Here is a 25,544-nt window from a genome sequence, read left to right as displayed (position 1 = left end):
AGTGAGGGGGTAGAATGGGTTCGGGCTCCTTGGCCACCGGATCTGGACTGTAGATGCGTGATAACGCGTCAGGCTTAGTGTTCTTGGCCCCCGGTCTGTAAGACAAGGTGAAATTGAACCGATTAAAAAAGAGGGACCAACGAGCCTGGCGTGAATTCAGTCTTTTAGCCTTCTTGAGGTATTGCAAGTTCTTGTGGTCAGTCCAAACCAGGAAAGGTTGCTGGGCTCCCTCCAGCCAGTGTCTCCATTCTTCGAGGGCCAGTTTGACCGCCAACAACTCTCGATCTCCCACATCATAATTCTGCTCGGCGGACGTCAGCCGTCGGGACAGGAACGCACACGGATGAAGCTTGTTTTCGGCCTGGGCTCTCTGCGACAGGATGGCGCCGATTCCCCGACTGGAGGCGTCAACCTCCACCACAAACTGATGAGATGGGTCGGGCAGCATGAGGATCGGGGCGGAGCTGAAACGCCTCTTCAGCTCCTGGAAGGCCGCTTCCGCCTTCGTCGTCCAACAGAACGGAACCTTTGGGAAGGTTAGAGCATGCAGTGGAGCCGCTGTGGCGCTGAAGCCTCTGATGAACCGCCTATAAAAGTTAGCAAAGCCGAGAAATTGCTGCACTTTTTTGCGGCTATCAGGAGTAGGCCATTGTGTCACCGCGCTTACTTTTGCCGGGTCCATCTGCACTTTGCCAGGGGCTATGATGAAGCCAAGGAAAGATACAGTACTGGCGTGGAACTCGCTCTTTTCGGCTTTTACGTAAAGCTGGTGATCGAGGAGGCGTTGCAAAACTGTCCTAACATGAGACACATGGGTCTCCAAATCCGGTGAATAGATTAGAATGTCGTCCAAATACACATAAACAAAACTATCCAAAAAGTATTTCAGTACATCATTAATCATTGCCTGGAAAACAGCGGGTGCATTGGTGAGGCCAAACGGCATCACTAGGTACTCAAAGTGTCCTCTGGGAGTGTTAAATCCCGTCATCGCCCTCCCGAATGCGCACGAGGTGGTACGCGTTGCGTAAATCTAGCTTGGTGAACACCCGAGCTTGCTGCAATTGATCGAATACGGCTGACATGAGCGGAAGGGGATACCGATTCTTAATTGTGATCTGATTGAGGGGACTGTAGTCTATGCAGGGGCGTAGGGTACCGTCTTTTTTGCCCACAAAAAAGAAACCGGCCCCCGCAGGGGATGACGATGGTCTGATCAAACCCGCTTTAAGTGACGCGTCAATATAGTCAGTTAGAGCCTGCTTTTCGGGGGCCGAAAGGGAATAAAGCCTCCCCTTGGGTATTGTAGCACCGGGCAAAAGATCTATGGCGCAGTCGTACGGACGGTGGGGCGGTAGAGAGGTAGCCATGACTTTGCTGAATACCTCCACGAGTTGATGATAACACACGGGAACTCCGGTCAGATCTGGGGTTTCTGGGTCTGGGACAGGAGAAACAAAGACGGGGTTAGAACCACGCGTAGGGTTTATCGGGGGGTTAGGTTCAATACATGACTCTTGGCAATGGGGTCCCCATCCCCTAATCTCCCCGGACTCCCAGTCCATGGTTGGGTTGTGGCGTTTTAGCCACGGATACCCGAGGATAAGCGGATTCATGGGGGAGTTCACGACATGCAATCTTACTTTCTCATGATGATTACCGAAAGACAGCGAGAGGGGTTCAGATACATGGGTTATATCAAAAAGTGCTTGTCCATTGAGCGCCTTGGCCTTGACTGTCGTATCTAGCAGTTCGGTCTTTACCCCTAATCTCCGAGCAAACGCCCAGTCAATTAAACTCTCATCAGCCCCGGAGTCTATTAACACCCCAAGTTTAGTGTCCTTTCCTAGGCAGGTAATTGTGCTGGTGGGTAGGACCCGACCCTTCTGCTGGGCAACGGAAAAGGTGCTCACCGTCAGGTTCTTCCTCACCGGGCAGGAGAGGAGGATATGTCCTTGCGCACCGCAATAGTAGCATCTACCTTCCTGGCGTCGGCGCTGCCTTTCCTCCTCGCTCAACTTGGCCCTGCCCAGCTGCATAGGTTCAGTCCCGGGCGGTAGCAGAGCAGTGTTCGGCCTTTGGCGGTGCGTCTCGAGGGGTGACGGCCCAACCACTGACACGGGGGGGAAGGCGGTTGCGCTCCTGCTTGCGCGCTGCTTCTTCCAGTCCTGCAATCGGTTGTCCGTGCGGATAGCCAGCGCGATGAGAGCGTCGAGGTCAGTGGGGAGGTCGAGGGGGATGAGTTGGTCCTGTATGGGTGTCACGTTCCCGCGTCACCTGACTTCCAGCCAAGCCCTACTCATGGAATTGCCAGCACCTTCTACAGCTCGTTAGGTCCCCTATTTAACCTCTCTCTGTTCTGCCAGTGGTTGTCAGTTCGTCTGATTACCCTGCCCGTGACACTGCTGCCTTTTTTTCCCCGGACCGATCTTTGTAGCCAACTGCTTCCGCGAACATCGACCACGCTTCTGATCGCCGCCTGTCCCGACTACTTGCTCGTCCTTCGACCACCTGCCTCCGACTACGACTACGCGCTGTGCTCTGCTGCTCAGCCACGCCAGCCAGACCGCAGGTCCAGCGTTCTACGTCCCCTTTTCCCCTTTGCCAATAAAGGATCGTGCTGCACTTGGTAGCCCTGTCTCTGTTCCCTGACAGAACGAACTGACCCACACGGAGTGGGAGCTCAGCAAGACCTCAGAGGAGATGGCGGCATTAACGAGGGCCGTCCAGCAGCAGCAACAGCAGCAACAGCAGCTCCAGCAGCAGCAACAGCAGCTCCAGCAGCAGCAACAGCAGCAGCTCCAGCAGCACCATCAGCTCCACCAGGAACTGGTAGAGGCTCTCAGGGACCTCAAAGACTTGGCTCCTCTGGCTGCTGCAGACAGATTTGCGCGAGTCCTGTCCACGACCGTTCCGCTCAGCCTCGCCGATCAGCCCACCGTTATGTCCACGCCCCGTCCTGCCTCGGCGCCCAGGCAGCTCGTGGACGTCCCTGAGCCCAGACTCAGCAACCTCGCGAGGTTCGACGGTGACCCCAAGTACGTCCGGGCCTTTCTGACAAACTGCCGCGTCTTGTTTGACCTCCAACCCGTCACATTTGCCACGGAACCAGCCAAGGTGGGTTTCGTGCTCACTCACCTGACGGGCGAGGCATGGCTGTGGGGAACGGCTGACAGTCTCTCGACCCTGGGTCAGCTGGCACAGCTCCCGCGCCTTCTCTCGGTCTGAGGAAACCGGATCGAACACCGTGCGCAGGGCCTCGATGAAGGCGGAGAGGGAATGACAGGTGGCGGAATCCCTGGCCCATTCTGCGGTCGCCCGGGCCCGTCCCGTCAGGTACGAGACCATATAAGCCACCCCGGAGCGTTCCGTGGGGAAGTCGCCTGGGGACCGCTCGAACTGCATCTCACATTCGGTGATAAAGGCTCTGCTAAGCCCGGGTTCACCGGAGTATCGTTCCGGGGGGGCCAGTCTGACGCCCATCGCCATGGGAGCGGGAGCAGGGCGATCCACAGGGGAAGCAGCTGGTGGACTGGACGTCGCTGCTGGTACCGTGGTCAGAAGCGTGAGGACTTCTTGCATCTGCCTGCTCAGTGTTCCCACCTGGGCGGCCACCACCTCTCGGAAGTCTTCTTGAGTCTTCACGATCCCTTGGACTCCAACCCCCAGATCCTCCACTTGCTTCTGGTGTTGGGCGAGCTGCGACGCCTGGGAGCGTACTGTGGCGACCAGCTGCTCCGACTCTGCCGAGTCCATGACTGGCCAGTGCGTACTGTCAGGCTTGGAGCAGGGAGAGGACTCGAATGCAGAGTGCCAACAAAAGGCGTTTTATTCTCTCAGGCGGAAGACAGCACAAAAAACGAAAGGCGCCTCAAAATGAGGGACAAAAGGCTGGGAACAGCAAAAACCAAAAGCGCCTCAAAACGAGGGAAAAAAGGCTGGAGACAGCAAACAAAAAGCGCCTCAAAACGAGGGAAATACGATGGCAAAAACCTAACTAAACAAAAACACAGAGCTCAGGCTGGACAAAAGGTATCTTCTAACTATGATCTCTGAGGGAATTTCTGTGACTTACGTGATCGCTAGTGTTCATGACGGGACAAGACGCACTGGCACAAGACAAGGGGAAGACGCAGGCTATATACACACACAGAAGGAGGACACAGGTGCAGACAATTAGGGCCAACGACACAGGTGCACACAATTGGGATCAGGGAAGTCAAGTGGTCTGACGCGCAGAGGAAGGACCCACGAACTGAAACGAGAGGAGAGTTACCAAAATAAAACAGGAAGTGAATTTTTTGTAATTAATTTTGGAGAATTGTATAAAAATGACTCCAATAACCATTTTTAAACCAAAATGTGTTTTTCTGACCTAACAGTTTTTATAGTGCATGTTATTCACTTTGAAAGTGCCTCGAAAACAAAAACAAACTCATGAGCATCATCATAACAATAAATTGTCAAAGATTCATTTGGGTAAAAAAAACACATCACGAAGTGCATTGATGATGTGACCCACACAAAATTCATCGTCACTCGGGCTAACTGGAAGCCATGGCTGACAGGGGCTGTCCTCAGGCTGCTGAGGGCCAGGGACAAAGCCTTCAGAGCAGGGGATGTGGCTGGCTTGAGAACAGCGAGGGCCGACCTGTCCCGGGGCATCAAGGAAGCGAAAAGGGCATTCTCTTGCAAGATTACCGCCCACTTCAAGGACAGCAGGGACGCACGGAGCCTATGACAGGGCATTCAGACCATCATGGACTACAAGCCCGCGCCGCAGAGCTGTGAGGGCGACATCCGTCTGCTCAACGATCTGAACCGCTTCTTTGCTCGCTTCGACGCTCGGAACAGCACTTGCCCCTCCCCCTCCACACGAGCAGTCCCAAAATCTAAACTCAAATCCTTTGGTGACAGAGCCTTCTCCTGCACATCACCCCGACTCTGGAACACTCTCCCTCAGTCTGTCGGTGACTCACCCACACTCCCCATATTTAAGTCCCGTCTTAAAACTTACCTCTTCTCTCAAGCTCATGACCTCCCCTACCCATAACTGGTTTCCTCTTCTTAATTTTATCCGATTGTTTCTTCCCCGTCCCCCTCCCCCTCCCCTCATGTATGTCTTTGCCTTGTTCCCTGTAAGCGTCTTTGGGTTTTTGAAAGGCGCTATACAAATGTAATGAATTATTATTCTTATTAACATAGTGCTGATGCCGTACGACGCCGTAGGGCATCGTTTTTTTCGCTTTCCAAACAAGACGTGCGCGCTCCCCGACAGGGGGAACAAATCCTCACGGGGGAACCAAATCGAGCACAACAGGACTACTAGTGAGAGCTGTCTACTTCGTACTAACTCGACACGCGACTACGCGTCCGCCCCGCCCACTCACAGTGATCGCAAACAACAAAAAGACTAAATAATAAATAAAATAATAATCATTTTGTGATTATGAAGTAATTTGTTGCGTATGAAGTTGAATTAAAAAAGATCAAATGGAAAATGATTTAATTTGGATAAAAAATCTGACATGATGTAACCTGGCCTGTTTACTGCAGTCACAAACACTTATTAATACAACAATAACAATAATAAAACAAACATAATACATCTAATAAAAAATTCATTCAACTTTCATGAAATTGTTCATTTGTATTTAATTTATTATTATTATCATAATCTTTAACTATTCTGGTCGTGCAATTGACAACAGATTCTCATTTGCAATATCAACCTATCTGCAGACAGCAAAGATACAAGACTGTCTCAGAAAATTAGAATATTGTGATAAAGCTCTTTATTTTCTGAAATGCAATTAAAAAAACAAAAATGTCATACATTCTGGACTCATTACAAATCAACTGAAATATTGCAAGCCTTTTATTATTTTAATATGGCTGCGTATGGCTTATAGCTTAAGAAAACTCAAAAATCCTATCTAAAAAAATGAGAATATTTCCTCAGACCAAGTAAAAAAAAGATTTAAAACAGCAAAACAAAATCAAACATTTGAAAATGTCCATTAATGCACTCAGTACTTGGTTGGGAATCCTTTTGCACAGATTACTGCATCAATGCGGCGTGGCATGGAGGCAATCAGCCTGTGGCATTGCTGAGGTGTTATGGATGCCCAGGATGCTTCAATAGCAGCCTTTAGCTCATTTGCATAGTTGGGTCTGGTGTCTTTCAGCTGCTTCTTCACAATACCCCACAAATTCTCTATGGGGTTCAGGTCAGGGGAATTGGCAGGCCAATCGAGGACAGTAATGCAATGGTCAGTACACCATTTACTGGTGGTTTTGGCACTGTGGGCAGGTGCCAGATCATGCTGGAAAATGAAATCATCATCTCCATAGAGCTTTTCAGCAGACGGAAGCATGTAGTGCTCTAAAATCTCTTGGTACACAGCTGCATTTACTCTGGACTTGATGAAACACAGTGGACCAACACCAGCAGCTGACATGGCTCCCAAAACCATCGCTGACTGTGGGAACTTCGGACTGGATTTCAAGCAACTTGGATTTCGCTTCTCTCCAGCCTTTCTCCAGACTCTGGCGTCTTGACTTCCAAATGAAATACAAAACTTGCTTTCGTCTGAAAAGAGGACTTTGGACCACTCTGGAATTGTCCAGTGCTTCTTTTCCATAGCCCAAGTCGGACGCTTCTTCCGTTGTCTTGAGTTCAGAAGTGGCTTGACCATGGGAATAAGGCTATTGTAGCCCATTTCCCGGACACGTATGTGAACAGTGGCTTTTGATACCTGGACTCCAGCTTCAGTCCACTGTCTTTGAAGCTACCCCAAATTCTGGAAGCGACTCTTCTTCACAATGCTGTTAAGGCTGTGGTCATCTCTCTTGGTTGTGCAGCGTTTCCTGCCACATTTCCCCCTTCCAACAGACTTTTTTTTGTGGATGTGCTTTGAAACTGCACTCTGTGAACAGCTTGCTCTTTTTGTGTCTTACCCTCCTGATGGAGAGTGTCAATGATGGTCCACTGGACAGCAGTCAGATCAGCAGTCTTCCCCATATTTGTGATTTAGTTTACTGAACCAAGCTGAGTATTTTTCAAGGCTCAAGAAACCCTTGCAGGTGTTTCGAGTTAATTAGACCATTCAAGTGAATAGTTGAATACCCTACTAGTATACTTTTTCATGAGTTTTCTTAAGCTGTATGCCATAATCAGCAATATTAAAATAATAAAAAGCTTGCAATATTTCAGTTGGGTTGTAATGAATCTAGAATGTATGACAGTTTTGTTTTTTTAATTGCATTACAGAAAATAAAGAACTTTATCACAGTATTCTAATTTTCTGAGACAGCCCTGTAGTTACATATTTACAAGTTCATTTACAATGGTAATGGTTCGAGGAATGTCGGTGCGAATGGTCGGCCCCTATACATTTTCATCTAACCAAATCTGGCCCGCTTTGGATATAGTTTGGACACCCTTGGTGAAGGTGTACAGTGTTCACTTATCGGTCCTGTATGCCGACACCGTGAGTTCGATTCCCGCATATGACAATGGGAGTGTGTGCGTGCGTGCGTGTGTTTCGCGTGGCGTGCTGTGTGTGCGTGTGAGAACAACAAAAAATAACACTAAAAAAAGAGAAATAAATAGACCATAAACAGATCATAAAATATCTCTGCAACAACTGGAGGGATACATCGCACTTTTCTTCATTGGTGACTCCAAGTGCACAATAAAATAATTTTAAAAGCAAAAAAAGTGGCATATCCATGATAAATGCGGTTTAGTGTAGTTCGTCTAATTGGACTTGCCGTAGCGTGACATCATCAGTAGGCGCTGCCCCCCGAGCTGATCAGACCAGATCGCGTCTTGACAATACCTTCATCGGACATAACTGAAGCTTTTCATATGGCAATGCTGCGACACTGCTTCACCAGATACATTGCTGCTGGTAACGGATGTTTTACTGTTTTCACTTTACTTTGTTACCTGTTAAAATACAACCATGAATACATCGTTTTCCCTAATAGTACTTTGGATGAACTTTAATGTAGTATTGAAATCATTGACTTTGTGATTAATTTATGATCTGTATCAAACGTTGAGCAAGATATTTGTGTAAATGTAAAAAAAAAAATATTTACATAAGACCAGAGAGAGTTTATACTAGAAGTTTCCAGACTGACGAAATTAAGCCAGCGGTAACCTTGATTCTTAATACTGTGGTCCGACAGCGAGCGTCGTTCGCCACCTATTAAATAAAAGCAACAAATTTAATGAATGGACGACTTTGTATGAAAATTATGTTAGAAAATAACCTCTGTGGTCAGCCATGTCGTTCACCTAGGGCAGGGGTGTCCAAACATTTTACAAGGTGGGCCAGATTTGATAAAGTGAAGGGGCCTGGGGGCCAATAGTTTTTTCGGATATTTTTTAAGTACCAAAATTTCATGCTAACACACTGCTATAAAACAAATTTCATTGTCCCGATTGTCTTTATCTTTTAAATGACAAAATAACCAAATATAAGCCACTCAGGCAGATGTGAACAACTCTAAAAACACAAATTCTGCCTTTCATTCATATCTGAAGTCAGATAACATTGAACAAACTGTATGAAATACCTTAAATTTACATTTACAATTATTTTTGCCTCATAAACATTTCAAACAGGAGTTATAAGTAATGCAACGTTGTCCTCCACGTTGAGAGGAGCCAGATGAGGTGGCTCGGGCATTTCATCAGGATGCCTCCTGGACGCCTCCCTGGGGAGGTGTTCCGGGCATGTCACACCGGTAGGAGACCTCGTGGACGACCCAGGACGCGCTGGAGAGACGGTCTCTCGGCTGGCCAAGTTATAACAAGCTCATGTAATGTCAAAAAAATAACATTGAATTTAAAGTTATGTAGATGTTTATTTGTAGGATCATAATACAATCAAGTTTTGCCAAAAGAATCGTTTTATTGAATCGATTGAAAACATTGAAATTGCGTAAGAGCAAACTGCAATAGAAATCTATTCAACATTACTCTTCTTTTAAAAATGGTCTAGGATATTACCGTAATTTCCGGACTATAAGCCGCACTGGACTATAAACCGCACCAGCTAAAATACAGGGATATTTTAGTTTTTTTCTTATATAAGGCGCACCGGACTATAAGCCGCACGTGCACACGAGTTTTTTACAAAGAAAGACAGTAAACAGAAAGCCTTTTTAAAGTTTTGATAACATACTTTAACATGTCTTTCTAAACATTGCCTGTGACGCAGCAGTAGTACCGCAGCAACACGGAAGTTATTAACAAAGAAAGACTGGACACAGAAAGCTTTTTTAAAGTTTTAATAACATACCTTAACATTTCTTTCCAAACACTGCCTGTGCCGCGGCAGTAATACCGCAGCAACACGGAAGTAACACAGCACTAATAGGGTTTGATTAAAAAGTAAAAGTCACTGAGACGCGGTGGTAACACAGCAGCAGCACGGTAGCACAGCACTAACAGGGCTGATTAAAAAAGCATACAAGTAAAGGTAAAACAAAAAGAGCTTCATCGTCTTCATCTTCCTCCTGTGCATTGAAACCATCGAAGTCTTCCGATTGGAATAGCGTTAGTTATCCTTTGCCACACACTTTCTCAATATCTCTTTCGTCGTCGGTTTTATGCATTTCTTCTAGCATTTTCCATGATGAGGGTCTGTTCATGCTAATTTTATTCATGCACGAAGCGCTAAATTACATTAAACTAGCGAGCGACACGTATAGCTCCAGAGTAGACGTGACCGGGAAATAAAGAAAAGGGTGATGCAACACAATGTCATCAACATCGACTGCCTTTAGCTTAAAAGCGGCATCATATGCATTTCTTTTGTCCCCCATAATGACGGTTTGTGTATAAAAGCTTCCTTTCAGTAATGTCCGTCTTGATCTCGTTCTGTCTCTTCTTTGTGTGAATTATACGGCACTATTTGCCTGGCGGATGGACATGCGATCAACACACCACTTTTCTCCCCAGTGACCGTGTCCATATATCCCTCCGCCCAGCAAAGCGGTGCCGCACAACAGCGGTCCACAGCCTTTTTACGAGTGTATAAAAGTGATCAAGTCATCACGGAAATAATCATATATAAGCCCCCCATAATGATGGTTTGTGTATAAAAGCTTCCTTTCAGTAATGTCCGTCTTGATCTCGTTCTGTCTCATCTTTGTGTAAATTTTACGGCACTATTTGCCTGGCGGATGGACATGCGATCAACACACCACTTTTCTCCCCAGTGACCATGTCATATCCCTCCGCCCAGCAAAGCGGTGCTGCACAACAGTAGTCCATTGCCTTTTTACGAGTTTATAAAAGTGATCAAGTCGTCACAAAAATCACGGAAAAAATCATATATAAGCCCCCCATAATGACGGTTTGTGTATAAAAGCTTCCTTTCAGTATTGTCCGTCTTGATCTCGTTCTCTCATCTTTGTGTAAATTTTACGGCACTATTTGCCTGGCGGATGGACATGCGATCAACACACCACTTTTCTCCCCAGTGACCATGTCATATCCCTCCGCCCAGCAAAGCGGTGCTGCACAACAGCAGTCCACAGCCTTTTTACGAGTGTATAAAAGTGATCAAGTCGTCACAAAAATCACGGAAAAAATCATATATAAGCCCCCCCATAATGACGGTTTGTGTATAAAAGCTTCCTTTCAGTATTGTCCGTCTTGATCTCGTTCTGTCTCATCTTTGTGTAAATTTTACGGCACTATTTGCCTGGCGGATGGACATGCGATCAACACACCACTTTTCTCCCCAGTGACCGTGTCATACATCCCTCCGCAGCAAAGCGGTGCCGCACAACAGCGGTCCACAGCCTTTTTACGAGTGTATAAAAGTGATCAAGTCATCACAAAACTCATGGAAAAAATCCTATATAAGCCGCACCGGACTATAGGCCGCAGGGTTCAAAATTTGAGAAAAAAGTCGCGGCTTATAGTCCGAAATTTACGGTAACATGGTTTGGATTGAAACCTTTTTAGTATTTGAATGCTGTACACAAAGTATGGACCGCGGGCCAAATCCGGTCCCCGGTCAAATTTCATACAGCCCGCAGCTTCAGTCTTATAATGTATTATTTATAGCCTGCCTGCACTGTCAAACTGAATAAAAAAAATCATGAAACTTGAAACTGTAATTCCTCCAATTACCAAAGGGTGGCAGCACCACTCCTCTCCGCTAATTTCTGCCATGGCAACTGCAAAGAAAACAAAGTTGACATTGAGGGCCGTCGCTTTCAAGAGAAATGGGAATTACAATACTTCTTCAGTGAAAATCAAGGAAACTGTGTTTGTCTAATTTGTAAAGAGATGGTTGTCATGTTTAAGGATTTCAACCTAAAGAGACACTGTCAGACAAAACATGCTAACACATATGACAAGCTAACAGGGAGTGACCGTGCTGATAAAATGAAGCAGCGCCAAGCTGAACTGGCATCACAACAGCGATTCTTCACACGGGGCTGCAAGTCAAAAGTAAATTTTACTAAAGCAAGCTACGAAGTGGCCATGTGAATACGTTGATGTTATGAACCTGTAACAGTGTAACTGTGTGTGTGTTTGTGTGCGTGTGTGTGTAACATGTAGATGTAGCTAAAGTATACATTCTGTAAATATGTTTTTAGAACTCTTATCATTATAACAACTTTTTTATAACAAGTTACAAGTGTACATACTGTAAACATGTTTTTAGAACTCTTGTATTATTATAAAAAAAATATATAACAAGGTGCAATAATGTAAATATGTTTTTAGAATTCATTATTATAACAACTTTTTTATAACAAGGTACAAGTGTACGTACTGTGTTGTGTGGGTGCTCCCTTTTTTTGAGGGGGGGGATCCGCAATGTACTGAAGCCGCGATAAATGAACTGCGATATAGCGAGGGATTTCTGTATTAGAAAACTAGGTCTATTGGGCTAAGAGCATGTACAACTATACTCCTTTTAACATGAAAACCTCAGAGAAGCAATTGTGCGGCAAAAAATGGAACTGCTGTCTAGAGATGCACCGATCCGACTTTTTCAGTTTCGATACCGATACCGTGGCTTTGCGTATCGGTCGATACCCGATACCGATCCGATATTATGGTTGACTTAACAAGCTACATACCTCTACATGTGGAACAGAAAAGACTAAAGGCAATGGCATCAGGCATGACTACACAGTTCATTCCTAAGACAAAATGTAACAAGATAAAGCAGATTCATGCAATGAACTATTTATTTGTAACAAAAATTGTGCAACAGCAGCAATAAAGTGTATCAGCATTTAAATTCAAGTAAATTAGGATACAAACTTCTTAAAAAAAAAAAAAATACAAATGTTGCAGCTGAAACTGCACTGGGCAAATATAGAAAGGGTGATCAAGCACACAGTAACCAAATATTAAAATAAATAGTAAACATGTAAACATTAGGTGCCGTTCCACATCACTCATGACCTGTTGATGCTCTAAATGCTCATTTAAGCAGCAATGAGAAGTGCTCCCTGAAAACAAGCTCCGCTTAGTACTAGTACTATAACTGGCAGTACTACCACCACCCCTGGCAACATTAGCTTTGCGGACATTACAAACTGCCGTCGAGCTAGTTGGCGTGTTCAGTTTAAAGTACCTCCACACAGCTGACTCTTTCGTTCGCTCCATGTTTGCGTTTGTTTAGAAAACTCTCGTGGCATGCGGCACACGTGCTGCTGACGTATGACGTAGCCGCGTCCCGCGGCACACGTGCTGCTGACGTATGACGTGGCCCGCGTCCCAATAAGGAAAGGATCGGCTCACAGATCGGCTGCATTTTCCGATGCCCGATCCATCAATTTTGTTGATATTGGGGCCGATATCCGATCCAGATATCGGATCGGTGCATCTCTACTGCTGTCAATGTGTTTCAACGCACGTAAATGAACTGGGGAATATAATTTGACCTGAAAAAACTTTGTCAAGAGCTTTTTTTTTTTTTTGCTTTAATCCATGCTACCATAATGCTACAGGCAGCACGGCTTTGTAGTTTTTTCTGTCGTATTGAAACATTTTTGTCAGAGCACACAATTTTGAGAATGGTGTGCTTTGACTTTGGAGAGGCAGAGCGCATTCGGAGCTTAGTGTTTCCAAAAGCATGCCCACAGGTCTGCTGCCACACTCTGGTGAAATCTAAAATAGATTTTTTATACATTTGACTGTGGTCAACAGTGCTAACATGCTTCGGGCCGGAGCGGCAGCAACCACTGTACAAGTGGTCACCATTTACCATTCATACATTTAAAAAAAAGCATAATTCGCTGACCACGCCCAAAAAAAGCTGCGAAACAAAGGCTGTGGTAGTTCAACTGCGATATATCAAGGGAACATTATTTCTGTGTAGCTTATTCGTGTACCTACACTACCGTTCAAAAGTTTGGGGTCACAAAATTGTTTGGGTGACCCCAAACTTTTGAATGGTAGTGTAAATATTATAATAAAATATTATGAATTAAATATTATAAATTATATCTTATATTTGTATAAGATTATATATAATCTATGAATATAAGTATACATATATATTATAAGATTTTTTACACAGAAGATTATATATATAATCTATAAATAATTATCTAAATAAATATATACACTACCGTTCAAAAGTTTGGGGTCACCCAAACAATTTTGTGACCCCAAACTTTTGAACGGTAGTGTACATTTTTCATTATTCCCAAAATAAAAGACAGAAGTTAGGATTTTCTTCTTCTTTCCTCTAATATGTTCATTTTCCGTCTGATTTAAGCCATAACATGTTCCACATGTTCTCCTCATTTCAGGTATATATCTACATCATTCAAAATCATTTTAAATAATTCCACAATTTTTTTCAATTCTTTTCAGCCTTCACACAAAATTTCTGCTCGAATTGACACTCATTGTTTATTTTATTTCCTCCATTATGCTGTTTTCTGTTTATAGTTTGTGTTTGAAAATCAGTCCCCGTTTGGACAAAATACACATCACGTACAATATTTAAAAAGAATCAATGTGTGCTCTATGTGTCACGTGCCGTGCCACCTGCCCCCAGCTGGTAACTTTCCTCCACAGACTATCAGCCACAGCCACGCCCACTTATCAGAGACAATCACCTGTCCCTGCTCGTTAAGGACGCTATTTAAAACCCATGAATCCAACCAGCCCCCGTCAGTTCGTCTTATTACCTAGTCCTGGTACTGTTTGCCTGTGTCCACGTCCGTGCTACTTGTGCCTAGTACCTTGTCTTGTGCCTTGCTTCCGAGTTGCTGACCCACGCCTGCACAACTGACCGACCACGCCTGAACGCTGCCAGCCCTGACCAACTGCCCGATCATCGACCTAGCCTGAACGCCGCTGGCCCTGACCAACTGCCCGATCATTGAGCAAGCTTTCGCCTCGTTCTTTGACCACTCTGCACCTGATAGCCACTTCCCCTTTCACCAAACATCAATAAAGACTCAGTGTGTCACATTTGGTTGTCCTGTCTGCACCCCAAGAGTATGCACAGAAAAGTTTTGGTTAATTCACTGTAGTCATTTTAAGCACCCACAGTTTTCATTCAAATTAAATTTCTTATGCTTTTACCCCTAATCTTGATTTAAATGATTTCAAACTTTAGTCAAATTTTTCTCTTTATCTAACACCCAGATTTCTTCAATATTGAACATAAACAAAGTAGCAAAATAAAAAGTAACAAAGGTGACTGCACTTATGCACTAGGCAGATTTAGCGTTTATAGGTGCTTGCTTACTCACTCAGTTTTTAATCATATTGATTTCAGGTCTTTTAGATCCTGGTCAGTTCTTTCTCCTGTCCTCGCTGAGGTTTGCATCCAAGAAGGCTGGTGGGAGCAGCAAGAACCATGGTGGGAAGAGTGCTGGCAAAAGATACGGCCTCAAGAAGCAAGATGGTAATAATCTAATGTTTTTTTAATCTTTATGAAACTGGTCTATTGAATAATTTCAAGCCTCAATAATTCCCCCCCCCAAGAGCTGCTAAATTCTTGAGCAGTTGTGTGCTCCTTGATAGTCCCAAAGATGGCAGGACATAAGATACAACAAGAATAAAGTAGTACTTGTCCATTGTCGCTTAGGAAATGAAAGTGGTTCTTTTGACGTTATTTAAATGAGTAATGGCTGACCTCTTCTCTGATACATGTAACACTCGCACAAGCGAGTGAACATCAGCGATCAAACTTGTCCAAAGGACCCTACGCCACAATTCCTTTCACGTCACAGGTGAAAAAACCACAACAAACACATATAACACACAACAGGTCTGTCAGCACTTGACCTGGTTAGTGACGATTACACAGACGGGCGAAAACCCACTTGTGTCCATTCTCAGTCCGTCTTTTTTTTTGTCCTTCATTCGGAAAATGGACATCCTGTCACGTGGAATGGAGCAGGGCAACCAAATGCAGCTTGGACCATGGTTTATTGAAGGGAAAAGGGTGGTGGAGGAGAGGATGGGGTACGGAGGTGAAAAAACGCAAGTCTAGTTATGTTCTTAATGTGCTTTTGAAAGGAGAGCGTTTGGTAAAGCTGACTCTGACTCTGACTCTGATAGTTACAGTATCGCTCTGAGTGATAGTACGGTTATCCATAGTTATCGTGGTTTCCTTAAATAAGTGGTGATAACGAGCTGGACCAATTATCAACATCTCAGTTTTATCTGGGTTAAGACGAAGGAAATTGAGAGACATCCATTGCTTGATCTCCGCAAGGCACGCCTCAAGATCACAACAGTCCCGCGGATTTGTCATTGATAATGGCATATATAATTGAGTGTCATCCACGTAACACTGAAAACTAATATTATATTTACGTATTATGTCCCCAAGCAGAATCACATAAATATTAAATAGAATTGGTCCGAGTACAGATCCCTGCGGGACACCACACGTAACGTTATAGAGCTCAGAGGTCGCATTGCCATGGACCACTCTGTGCGTCCTGTCTGAGATAGGAATAGAACCAGCGTAGTGCTGACCCTGAAATACCAACACAGCTTTTAAGGCGCTCTAATAAAATATCGAAGTCTACAGTGTCGAAGGCAGCACTAAGATCGAGTAATAACAATACCGATGAAGTGTTTGAATCCATAGCTACGAGGAGATCATTAGTCTTTAGCAAGTGCTGTCTCGGTGGAATGATTAGCTCTAAAATCAGACTGAAAAGATTCATATCGGTTATTGGCGACCATATAATCAATAAGCTGCTGCACTACTACTTTTTCAAGAAGTTTTGCTATGAATGGGAGATTTGAAAGTGGCCTATAATTACTGAGACAGTCCGGGTCGAGATTTGGTCGCTTAAGTAGTTGGTCGGTTTAATGATAGCGGTTTTAAAGACAGACAGATTAATTATATTTAAGATGGACGGTCCTAAAATTTGAAATCATTCTTTAAATAGTTTGGCTGGAAGCAGGTCGAGTAAACATGTTTGTTTAGCCGCACTAACCAATTGTGTAAGCCTTTCAATGGACACGCTTTTAAAATTTCAAAAGTCAAAGTCTGCTTTATTGTCAATATCTTAACATGCCAAGACATACAAAGAGATCGAAATTACGTTTCTCACTATCCCACGGTGACAAGACAGAGTACACAATATACATACAAGTAAACAACACGAAAAGTAAAAACAAGAAGGCACAAACAATGAATAAATAAGAGCGATGAATAAATAATAAATAAACAAATAACATAATAAATAAGAGGAGCAAAAATGGAGCAAGTGTGCATACAGCAAGCAGACAGTCAGAATATAGCGCAAAAGTACAGGACGTTACGCAGGAGGTGGGAGAGAGTTCAGGATCCTAACAGCCTGGAGTATGAAGCTGTTGGTGAGTCTGGTGGTGCGGGAGCGATTGGAACGGTCATCTTGATCTCATCCCTAATGGATTCAATCTTTCGAGCGAAAAATTTCATGAACTCGTTAGCTGAGTGGAAGGAGCTATCGGAGGCCGGCTGTCGTAGTGTTAGCTTTCCCACTGTATCAAATAAGTATTTAGGATTGTTTTTATTGAGATTAATAATTTGCGAGAAATAATTAGTTTTTGCTTAGATATCTTTGTATTTCAGGAGGCTGTCATGCCATGCCTGATGGAAAACCTCAAGTTTGATTAAACACCATTTGCGCTCATGCTTTCTACATAATTGCTTAAGCGTACGTGTTTCATCTGTGAACCATGGAGTGGGCTTTCTACGGCGAGTTTTCAGACGTAGTGGCGCTACAGAGTCGGTGGCATTTAACAATGTCTCATAAAATTCATTTCTAAGATTATCAATAGAGCCGATATATGCGGGAAATATGGCAGTTGCCGGCGGCAGTAACTCAGATAGCGCAGTCGCAGTTACGGAGTTAATATTACGGCTGCTGTAATTCTGATTGCGCTCTTGTCTTTGACAAAGAACTAAAATTTCAAATTTTATTAAGTAGTGATCAGACATAACAGTAGTGTATGGCAGTACTGTTATATTTGAGGTTGCCAGTCCTCGGGATAATACCAGATCTAAGGTATTTCCATTCTTATGCGTTGCTGCCTGTATGGCTTGCGTAAAACCATAACGTATCAGTTAAAGTCTGAAACGCCAAAGTAAGTGGCTCTGACAGTAAATTAATGTGGATATTGAAATCACCCATAATTATTATATTATCCGCATTTATCACTAGATCAGCCACAAATTCTGAAAGTTCATCCAGGAAGCCAGAGTAAGCGGTAAATAACAGCAAGATAAAATTACAGTAAAGCTGTGGATCGGACAGTGAGAACTTCAAATGTTTTAAATACGTTAATCGAACGAGGCCTAAATCTAAGATCGGAATTAGAGATGAGGGCGACACCCCTACCCTTTTTTCGAGGACGCGCCACATGTGAGCTCACAAAATTTGGAGGCGAAGCCTCATTAAGCGGCAGCAGTTCATTAGGTTTTAACCAGGTCTCGCAAAGACCAAAAATTTTAAGATTATGTTCTGTGATGAGGTCATTAACAAGTACTGCTTTCGAATGAAGTGACCTAATATTCATAAAACCGAGTTTGAGTCTAATCGGTAGATCAGGGTTCGTATCTATCGGAGGATTTTTAAACGAAATACGAATAAGATTGTCTGAACTTAGATTTTTAGGAGTGATACTAGATGATGCTCTGACATTGAAATCTCATATTGCTCATGTACGGAAAAAATGTCTAAAAGTATTTTTATATTAAATAAGGTAAAATATGTGTTAGATTACAAGGCAATGTGTATATTGTATTGTGCACTGGTATTGCCATATATCAACTACTGTGTGGGAAGTGTGGGTTAACACATAAGACACAAAGGCATTGTATAGAACAGTGGTTCTTAACCTTGTTGGAGGTACCGAACCCCACCAGTTTCATATGCACACGCACCTCTTTATTGAAAAAAAAATATATATATTTTTTTCAAATTCAAGACAGATGTTTTTTACTGGTGCACAAAATGAGCCGTGCATGAACATCACCGTGTTCAAAGAATAAAACCAACACAATGCATGAACTCACAACAAATGACATACCAGCATACTCCGCAGTGGAGGCTCTGCCGAACCCCTGAGAACGACTCACATTTCAAACATCAGTATTCACAGAGAACTTTAAAACAAATGTGTATATCAGGGTGGGGGTTAAACTATGGAATTCCCTTTACAATGAGATAAAACAGGGGTGGGCAAACTTTTTGACTGGCGGGCCGAATTGGGTTCTAAATTTTGACCGGGGGGCCGAACCAGGAGCAGATGGATGTAGTGTTTGTGTATAGTAATAGAAATGACATGTAAAGGTCATTGCATAAAAGGTTTTTACTTTTAGTAGGTAGTAAAGCATGGATATTCAAAAAAAGCTTTTTGAAAACAAATGCATTTATTAACAGCATTAAAAAAATATTTCACCCAAAAACTACTATCACTGATTCTCATTAAATACGACAGTTATTATGAATAATAGTTTCCATCACTTCAGCGCCTGCAAGTCAGATTTATGAAATATGTTTATCTAATGAGGTGAAATCACATCAAACGGCAAACATTCTGACCAAATACATCATCTTGAAGAATCAGTGAAAGAATACATCTAAAGTAAAGAAATCAATAGTATTGTTGGTCTCCCTTTTTTGCTAGTGCATCATGGTCTGGAGTAAAATTTATTGTGGTACCGTAATTTTTGGACTATAAGTCGCTCCGGAGTACAAGTTGCATCAGCCATAAAATGCCCAAAAATGTGAAAAAAAACATATAAGTCGCTCCGGAGTATAAGTCGCATTTTGGGGGGCAATTTATTCGACAAAATCCAACACCAAGAACAGTCATGAACGAGCAACAACAGGCTAAACGATAGGTGTTCTAACGTGACATAAACACAAACGAAGAGCTGAGAACGGCCCTGACGTAAAATTCAGAGTTATTAAAAAAACTTTTACATAAATAACACGTTAATAAAACCATTTGTGTCACTCCAATTCATTAAATCCATCGATCGTCCTTTATGTCAACAATGCTGGCTGGGTGCGCGCCGCTGACGGCCCTTGCACTTCAAAATATTCCACAGGCCCATATAACGATATATAAATTATATATCAAATAACTATTATATAAGAAATAATGTTATCAAACCATCTGTGTCACTCCAAATCATTAAATCTATCGATCATCCTTTGTCAACAATGGGTGCGCGCAGCTGACGGCGCTTGCACTTCAAAATATTCCACAGGCCCATAGAACGATATATAAATTAGATATCAAATAACTATTTTAAGGCGGCTCGGTGGGGCACTGGCTAGCACGTCCGCCTCACAGTACGGAGGGTGCGGGTTCGATTCCACCTCCGGCCCTCCCTGTGTGGAGTTTGCATGTTCTCCCCGTGTCCGCGTGGGTTTTCTCCGGGCCCTCCGGTTTCCTCCCACATCCCCGAAAACATGCTTGGTAGGCTGATTGAGTGCTCCAAATTGCCCCTAGGTGTGAGTGCGTGTGCGGATGGTTGTTCGTCTCTGTGTGCCCTGCGATTGGCTGGCAACCGGTTCAGGGTGTCCCCCGCCTACTGCCCGATGACAGCTGGGATAGGCTCCAGCAAGCCCGCGACCCCCGTGGGGATACAGCGGTACAGAAAATGGATGGATGGATGGATAACTATTTTATAAGCAATAGTATTATCAAGCCATCTGTGCACTCCAAATCATTAAATCCATCTATCAAATTCCTCGTCCTTCATCAACAACGCCGCGCGTGCGCCCTGACGTCAGCCTCGTCGTCAGCCTCGTCGTCATTCCACAGATCTACTATATAACTATATTGTAGCGTTAACAAAGTTCAAGGAAAGACGTGGGTTTGGTAAACGGCTCTTTATTTAACAAAACAAACTTCCAGGCGTGTGGCGGCGTGGACTTCCAGCCACGGAAGTGGAAGAGAGCTCCATAGAATAGGACCGGGCGTGCGTAAAAGCCATGACCGAGCCCCATCCACCGTCCCCGGACAGCCACCCGGCCGAGCGCCGGCCCTCGACTTCCATCCACGGAGGTGAAAGACAGCTCGGTAGAGTAGGACCGGGCGTGCGTAAAAGCATTGTCCGAGCCCCATCCACCGTCCCTGGACAGCCACCCGGCCGAGCGCCGGCCCCCGACTTCAATCCACGGAAGTGAAAGAGAGCTCCGTAGAGTAGGACCGCGCGTGGGTAAAAGCCATAATAGTTTTTCAAACCTTCTGTGTCACTCTAAATCCTTCAAACTCTTCGTCCGCCGTGTCACTTAGAAACAAAGCCGCTAATGATGCCGGTAGTACGTGGGGCCCTTCGTCATCTTTGTCATCCCGTGATCAATCTTTGTCCTTTATGTAAACAACCGCCGCGCCACGCCGCGTTGCGCTGCTGACATCACTTGAAATTCAAATTACAGTAATCCCTTGCTACATCGCGGTTCGTTTATCGCGGTTTCACTTGTTTTTTTTCAAAAAAGTTCAAACATTTTCAAAAAAAACCACATATAAGTCGCTCCTTATTATAAGTCGCCCCCCCACCCAAACTATGAAAAAAAACGGGACTTATAGTCCGAAAATTACGGTAATTCTTAGGATAGAGCCGAGGTGTCGGTCCGTTAACCTAGATCTGTGATGGGCTTTGTTGACGTTCATGTGGCTGAACGTCTGCTCACACACGTAGGTCGAGCCAAATTGTCCACTCTGTTTTTTTTAAACACTCGGCTTCTTTTCCTCGGGCCACTCATTTTAATGGAAGGATTCCAGGGGAAGGTTTGTGGGTGGCATTAGCGTAAAACTGTATCTGAAAGCTCAGCGCGCGAATTACAAGAATGCTGTCACAGCCCACACTCGAAATTCGGCACTGATGGAAATAGAGCGCGGAGTGCGCCGGGTCCGTACTACTTAGTACGTACTGTACACGCACTTGTGAGCGTGCACCGAGCTGTCTGACACGGCTTCCGGGAGTAAATGCGCGGGCGGGCGCTTCCCATCTATTGGGGAAACACAGTAATTGCAGGGAAATTGACCCAAAAAAATGTTTAATAATACAATGTATTCAGGTTTGGCGGGCCGGATTAAACGGCCCCGTGGGCCAGATGCGGCCCGCGGGCCGTAGTTTGCCCATCCCTGAGATAAAGTATTGTATACATATATTCATCCATCCATCCATCCATCCATCCATCTTCTTCCGCTTATCCGGGGTCGGGTCGCGGGGGCAGCAGCTTCAGGAGGGACTCCCAGACTTCCCTCTCCCCAGCCACTTCATCTAGCTCATCCCGGGGGATCCCAAGGCGTTCCCAGGCCAGCCGAGAGACATAGTCTCTCCAGCGCGTCCTGGGTCGTCCCCGGGGTCTCCTACATATATTCCAACTGAAAAAAATCTATAAAGACAGAACAACAAGATTATATGGATAGCCCTAAGTGTCTCCCTTTCGCATTATATTTATTAATTTTGTTGTTTTTTGTCTGGTTTTGGATATATTTTGTATCATCTCGTGAGGTGTTTGGTTTTTACTTCATAAAGTTTTGCAGGAGGAACTATGCGATTTTCTTCATCCTGTTCCGTCTCAAGCATAGATGCGTAGATATCTGTTTGCTTGCTGAAGTTGAATCGTCTATTGATCAGAATGCACATCAATGGAGATAAATAGAAATTAAATTGAAAAAAAAAAGAAATACAGGTATTTAACAACTCAAGACCTAGGTCATATTTATCAACAGTCATGTCTTTAAATCTGATGTACTTTATTTAAAAAAAAAAAAAAAAAAAAAAATCCAATGTGCCAGTATCCAAATGTGCCACTTCCCCCACGCTGCCAGGGCTGCGAAGGGCCTTAATAGCTGCTTGCAGCGCTAGTATGGCGTTTATGATGACAATGCAGTGTCATCATATTTTTGTAGTCTTTAAATCAATTTCTTGAAACACTTGTCCTCATGGGGTGGCGATTGGCGAGCAATGAATTTGTCGCTGCAGTGAAGGTTACAGTACAGTTAAAAAGGAAAAGCCGCAGCTCGTTCGTCATCACTTGACAGTATCCGAGCCGTCCGGTGGCCGCCCAAAGCTGCCACGTTTATCAAACCATCTGTGTCACTCCAAATCATTAAATCCATCGATCGAATTTGTCCTCCTTTCTGTAAACAACGCCGCGTGCGGCGCGCCGCTGATGTCGGACTCGTCGTCAGTTGCCGTTCAAATTATTCCACAGGCCCATATAACGATATATAAACTATATATCAAATAACTATCATATACACAACAATATTATCGAACCATCTGTCTCTCCAAATCATTAAATCCATCGATCCAATTCCTCGTCCTTTATGTAAACAACACCGCATGTGCGCCGCGCCGCTGACGTCGGACTCGTCGTCAGTTGCAGTTCAAATTATTCCACAGGCCCATATAATTATAAACAACAATTTTATCAAACTATCTCTGTAACTCCACGTCATTAAATCCATCGATCGAATCCTTCGTCCTTTATGTAAACAACGCCGCGTGTGCGCCGCTGACGTCGGATTAGTTGTCAGTTGCAGTTGAAATTACAATAATCCCTTGCTACATCGCGGTTCGTTTATCGCGGTTTCTCTACATCGCGGATTTGTTTTTCCAAATAAAAAAAAAAAAAAAGATTCAAAATAAAACTTTTAAATTGAGGAATTATGGCACAAATGTTGCCCACCCGTCAGCAGAAGGCGGGGAGTGCCCACACAATTGCAGTCCATACACTTGTACCTTTTTATAAAAAAAAACACATTTAAGAGTGTTATAACTTGTTATAGAAAAATCGTTATAACAATAAAACAGTTCTAAAAACATATTTACAGTATGTACACTTTTACCTTATCAAAATTGTTATAATAATAAAAGCTGTTCTAAAAAGATAATTACAGTATGTGTTAAGAATTCTCCATGTTATTTGTTATTCAGCCGTCCTTTGAGTTGAGGTAGGGTGCTTTATTTTGAAGGCCGTTTTCAGATGATACCATTTCAAATCATTAAATCTCCTGACTCTGGAAGTCAATGAATGGAACTCATTGTCAGCGAGGCTCAAATTATTCCACAGCTATAGTGGGCCCTCATGCGTTTTAAAGTGAAAATAACGCGAAGTGATCAACTATACTAGTAAGTAATGTGTTAATGATCAAGTAAAAATCTGTGAATAATTTCACATGTCGCTCCTGAGTATTAGTCGCCCCCCCACCCAAACTATGAAAAAAAACCGCGACTTATAGTCCGAAAAATACGGTACGTGTAATAAATGTTTTTTTTTAGTGACAGAGACTTTGGCTGGATGTATGTGTATATTCTGCTTTTTTTTTCACTCACCACCTGCGCTTCCAAATTAGACGCACCATAGAGTGATCATCATCTGCCAGGGAAAATCAGGATGCCGATAGCACCTTCTTGCTGGGAAAAATAATGGAAAAAAACGTTATTCAATTTGTGCCTTCTTTGGTGGTTATTTGGAATCTTTACGGTGCTCTGCTGTTGGTGTAGCTCCTCCATAGTGGCACAATGCTGCAGCTGCAGTCAAAATACGTTCATAGCTGATGTAGAGATATATTGATTGTCCTATCAACACAGCTGGAGCTTTATGATGTATTGCGCAATATCAATCGCTCTGGCTGGTGAGACACAAAATTAACTGGGGGCGGCTGTCGTGAAATTTTAATTGTAAGTGGAAGAAATTGTCAAAAACAAATTACTGCTGTCATTTCAGTCTTTTAATGCTTTTAAACTAGCCATCCATTCTCATCACTGCTTATCCTGTTCAGGGTCGCAGGGGGCGCTGGAGCCTATCCCAGCTGACTACACCCTGAACTGGTCACCAGCCAGTCACGGGGCACATATAGAAACAAACAACCATCCACATGCACACCGTCACTAAACGAAAATCTATCCAACCCACTCAGGCACGGCGAGAACATGCAAACTCCACACAGAAAAGCTGGAGCAAAAATCACGACCTGCACATCTGAACTATCAGGCGAACTTGCAAACCGATGCCTAAACGTGTCGCCTGCTTTTGATCCATGAAACCTATTTTGATCTCAGATTATGGTGATATTGCATCTAGTGTTTCAAGAAATTCTCAGGTGTCACTGTAATTTTATGAAATTTTCATCCTATATTTTTTGTTATTGCAAGGAAACTTTGTCCATGCTGGCAACATCCTGGCAACACAAAGGCTGCTGAGGTACCACCCAGGAGCGCATGTAAGTGCACTTTTATTGTTTTCCTGTCATTTTAGTTTGATGTTTAACTGGTAATTACACTAACAGTCACTGCATATGTCATTCTGATTTGAAGGTTGGGATGGGAACCAATAGCACTCTATATGCGCTTGAAGATGGTTGCATCAAATTCACCAAGGAGGTCTACATCCCCCACCCTCGCAGTGTGGAGACGAGCCAGATAATCACCAAGCTTGCCAATGGATCTTTGCTTTACAAAACATTCATCAACATTATTCCAGTCAAGCAAGAACCCACCTTCAAACTGGTTAGCATGGTCTAAACTCTAAACCCTCATGTGAGGACAAAAAACAATAGCTTCTGGTTAAATGCCACAACACTGAATTCACATATTTTACACTGCCTCCAAAAACATGTACTGTTAAAGATGAAACAAATTTTCAGAAAAGACGTCACACTCCAGCTCACTGAGCATTTAACTTGGATTGACGTTTTGCATCCAGTTAATAATAATATCCATAATAATAGTAATAATAGCAATGCTAATAGTAATAATTGATAATAATAATGATGTGGTGCTGTTGGCTTCTTCAAGCCGTGATCTCCATCTCTCACTTGAGTCGTTCGCAGCCGAGTGTGAAGCGGCTGGAATGAAAATCAGCACCTCCAAATCTGAAACCATGGTCCTCCATCGGAAAATATTTGAATGCCTTCAGGTCGGGGACGAGATCCTGCCCCAAGTGGACTTCAAGTATCTTGTTCACGAGTGAGGGTGGGATGGAGTGGGAGATTGGCGGATCGGTGCAGCGTCTGCAGTTCGCATCACAACAGACATTGCACAACTGAC

The 25,544-nt window shown here is 43.8% G+C and overlaps 1 protein-coding gene across 2 annotated transcripts; it reads left to right on the top strand.

Annotated features, from left to right (window-relative positions):
- Positions 1-7,776: 7,776 nt before the first annotated feature.
- mrpl27 (mitochondrial ribosomal protein L27) lies at positions 7,777-25,085 on the top strand. 2 transcript variants are annotated; one of them, XM_037246718.1, is made up of 4 exons: positions 7,777-7,916; positions 14,790-14,918; positions 24,651-24,718; positions 24,813-25,085. In XM_037246718.1, the coding sequence occupies exons 1-4, from the start codon at positions 7,874-7,876 to the stop codon at positions 25,017-25,019; spliced, it is 447 nt and encodes a 148-aa protein (XP_037102613.1). In that variant the 5' UTR covers positions 7,777-7,873; the 3' UTR covers positions 25,020-25,085. The 2 variants fall into 2 exon arrangements, with proteins under 2 accessions (XP_037102613.1, XP_037102614.1); XM_037246719.1 differs by having other exon boundaries at positions 7,794-7,913.
- The last annotated feature ends 459 nt before the right edge of the window (positions 25,086-25,544 follow it).

The sequence above is a fragment of the Syngnathus acus genome, chromosome 3, assembly GCF_901709675.1.
Source record: "Syngnathus acus chromosome 3, fSynAcu1.2, whole genome shotgun sequence".
Lineage (NCBI taxonomy): Eukaryota > Metazoa > Chordata > Actinopteri > Syngnathiformes > Syngnathidae > Syngnathus > Syngnathus acus.
The sequence above is the reverse complement of the archived record's forward strand: the minus strand, read 5'-3'. Positions and strand labels throughout refer to the sequence as shown.

Coding starts and splice junctions, on each gene's coding strand:
- mrpl27 (XM_037246718.1), top strand. CDS start 7,874: ATGGCAATGCTGCGACACTGCTTCACCAGATACATTGCTGCTG. Junction 7,917..14,789: donor CACCAGATACATTGCTGCTG/GTAACGGATGTT, acceptor TATTGATTTCAG/GTCTTTTAGATCCTGGTCAG. Junction 24,719..24,812: donor GGTACCACCCAGGAGCGCAT/GTAAGTGCACTT, acceptor TCTGATTTGAAG/GTTGGGATGGGAACCAATAG.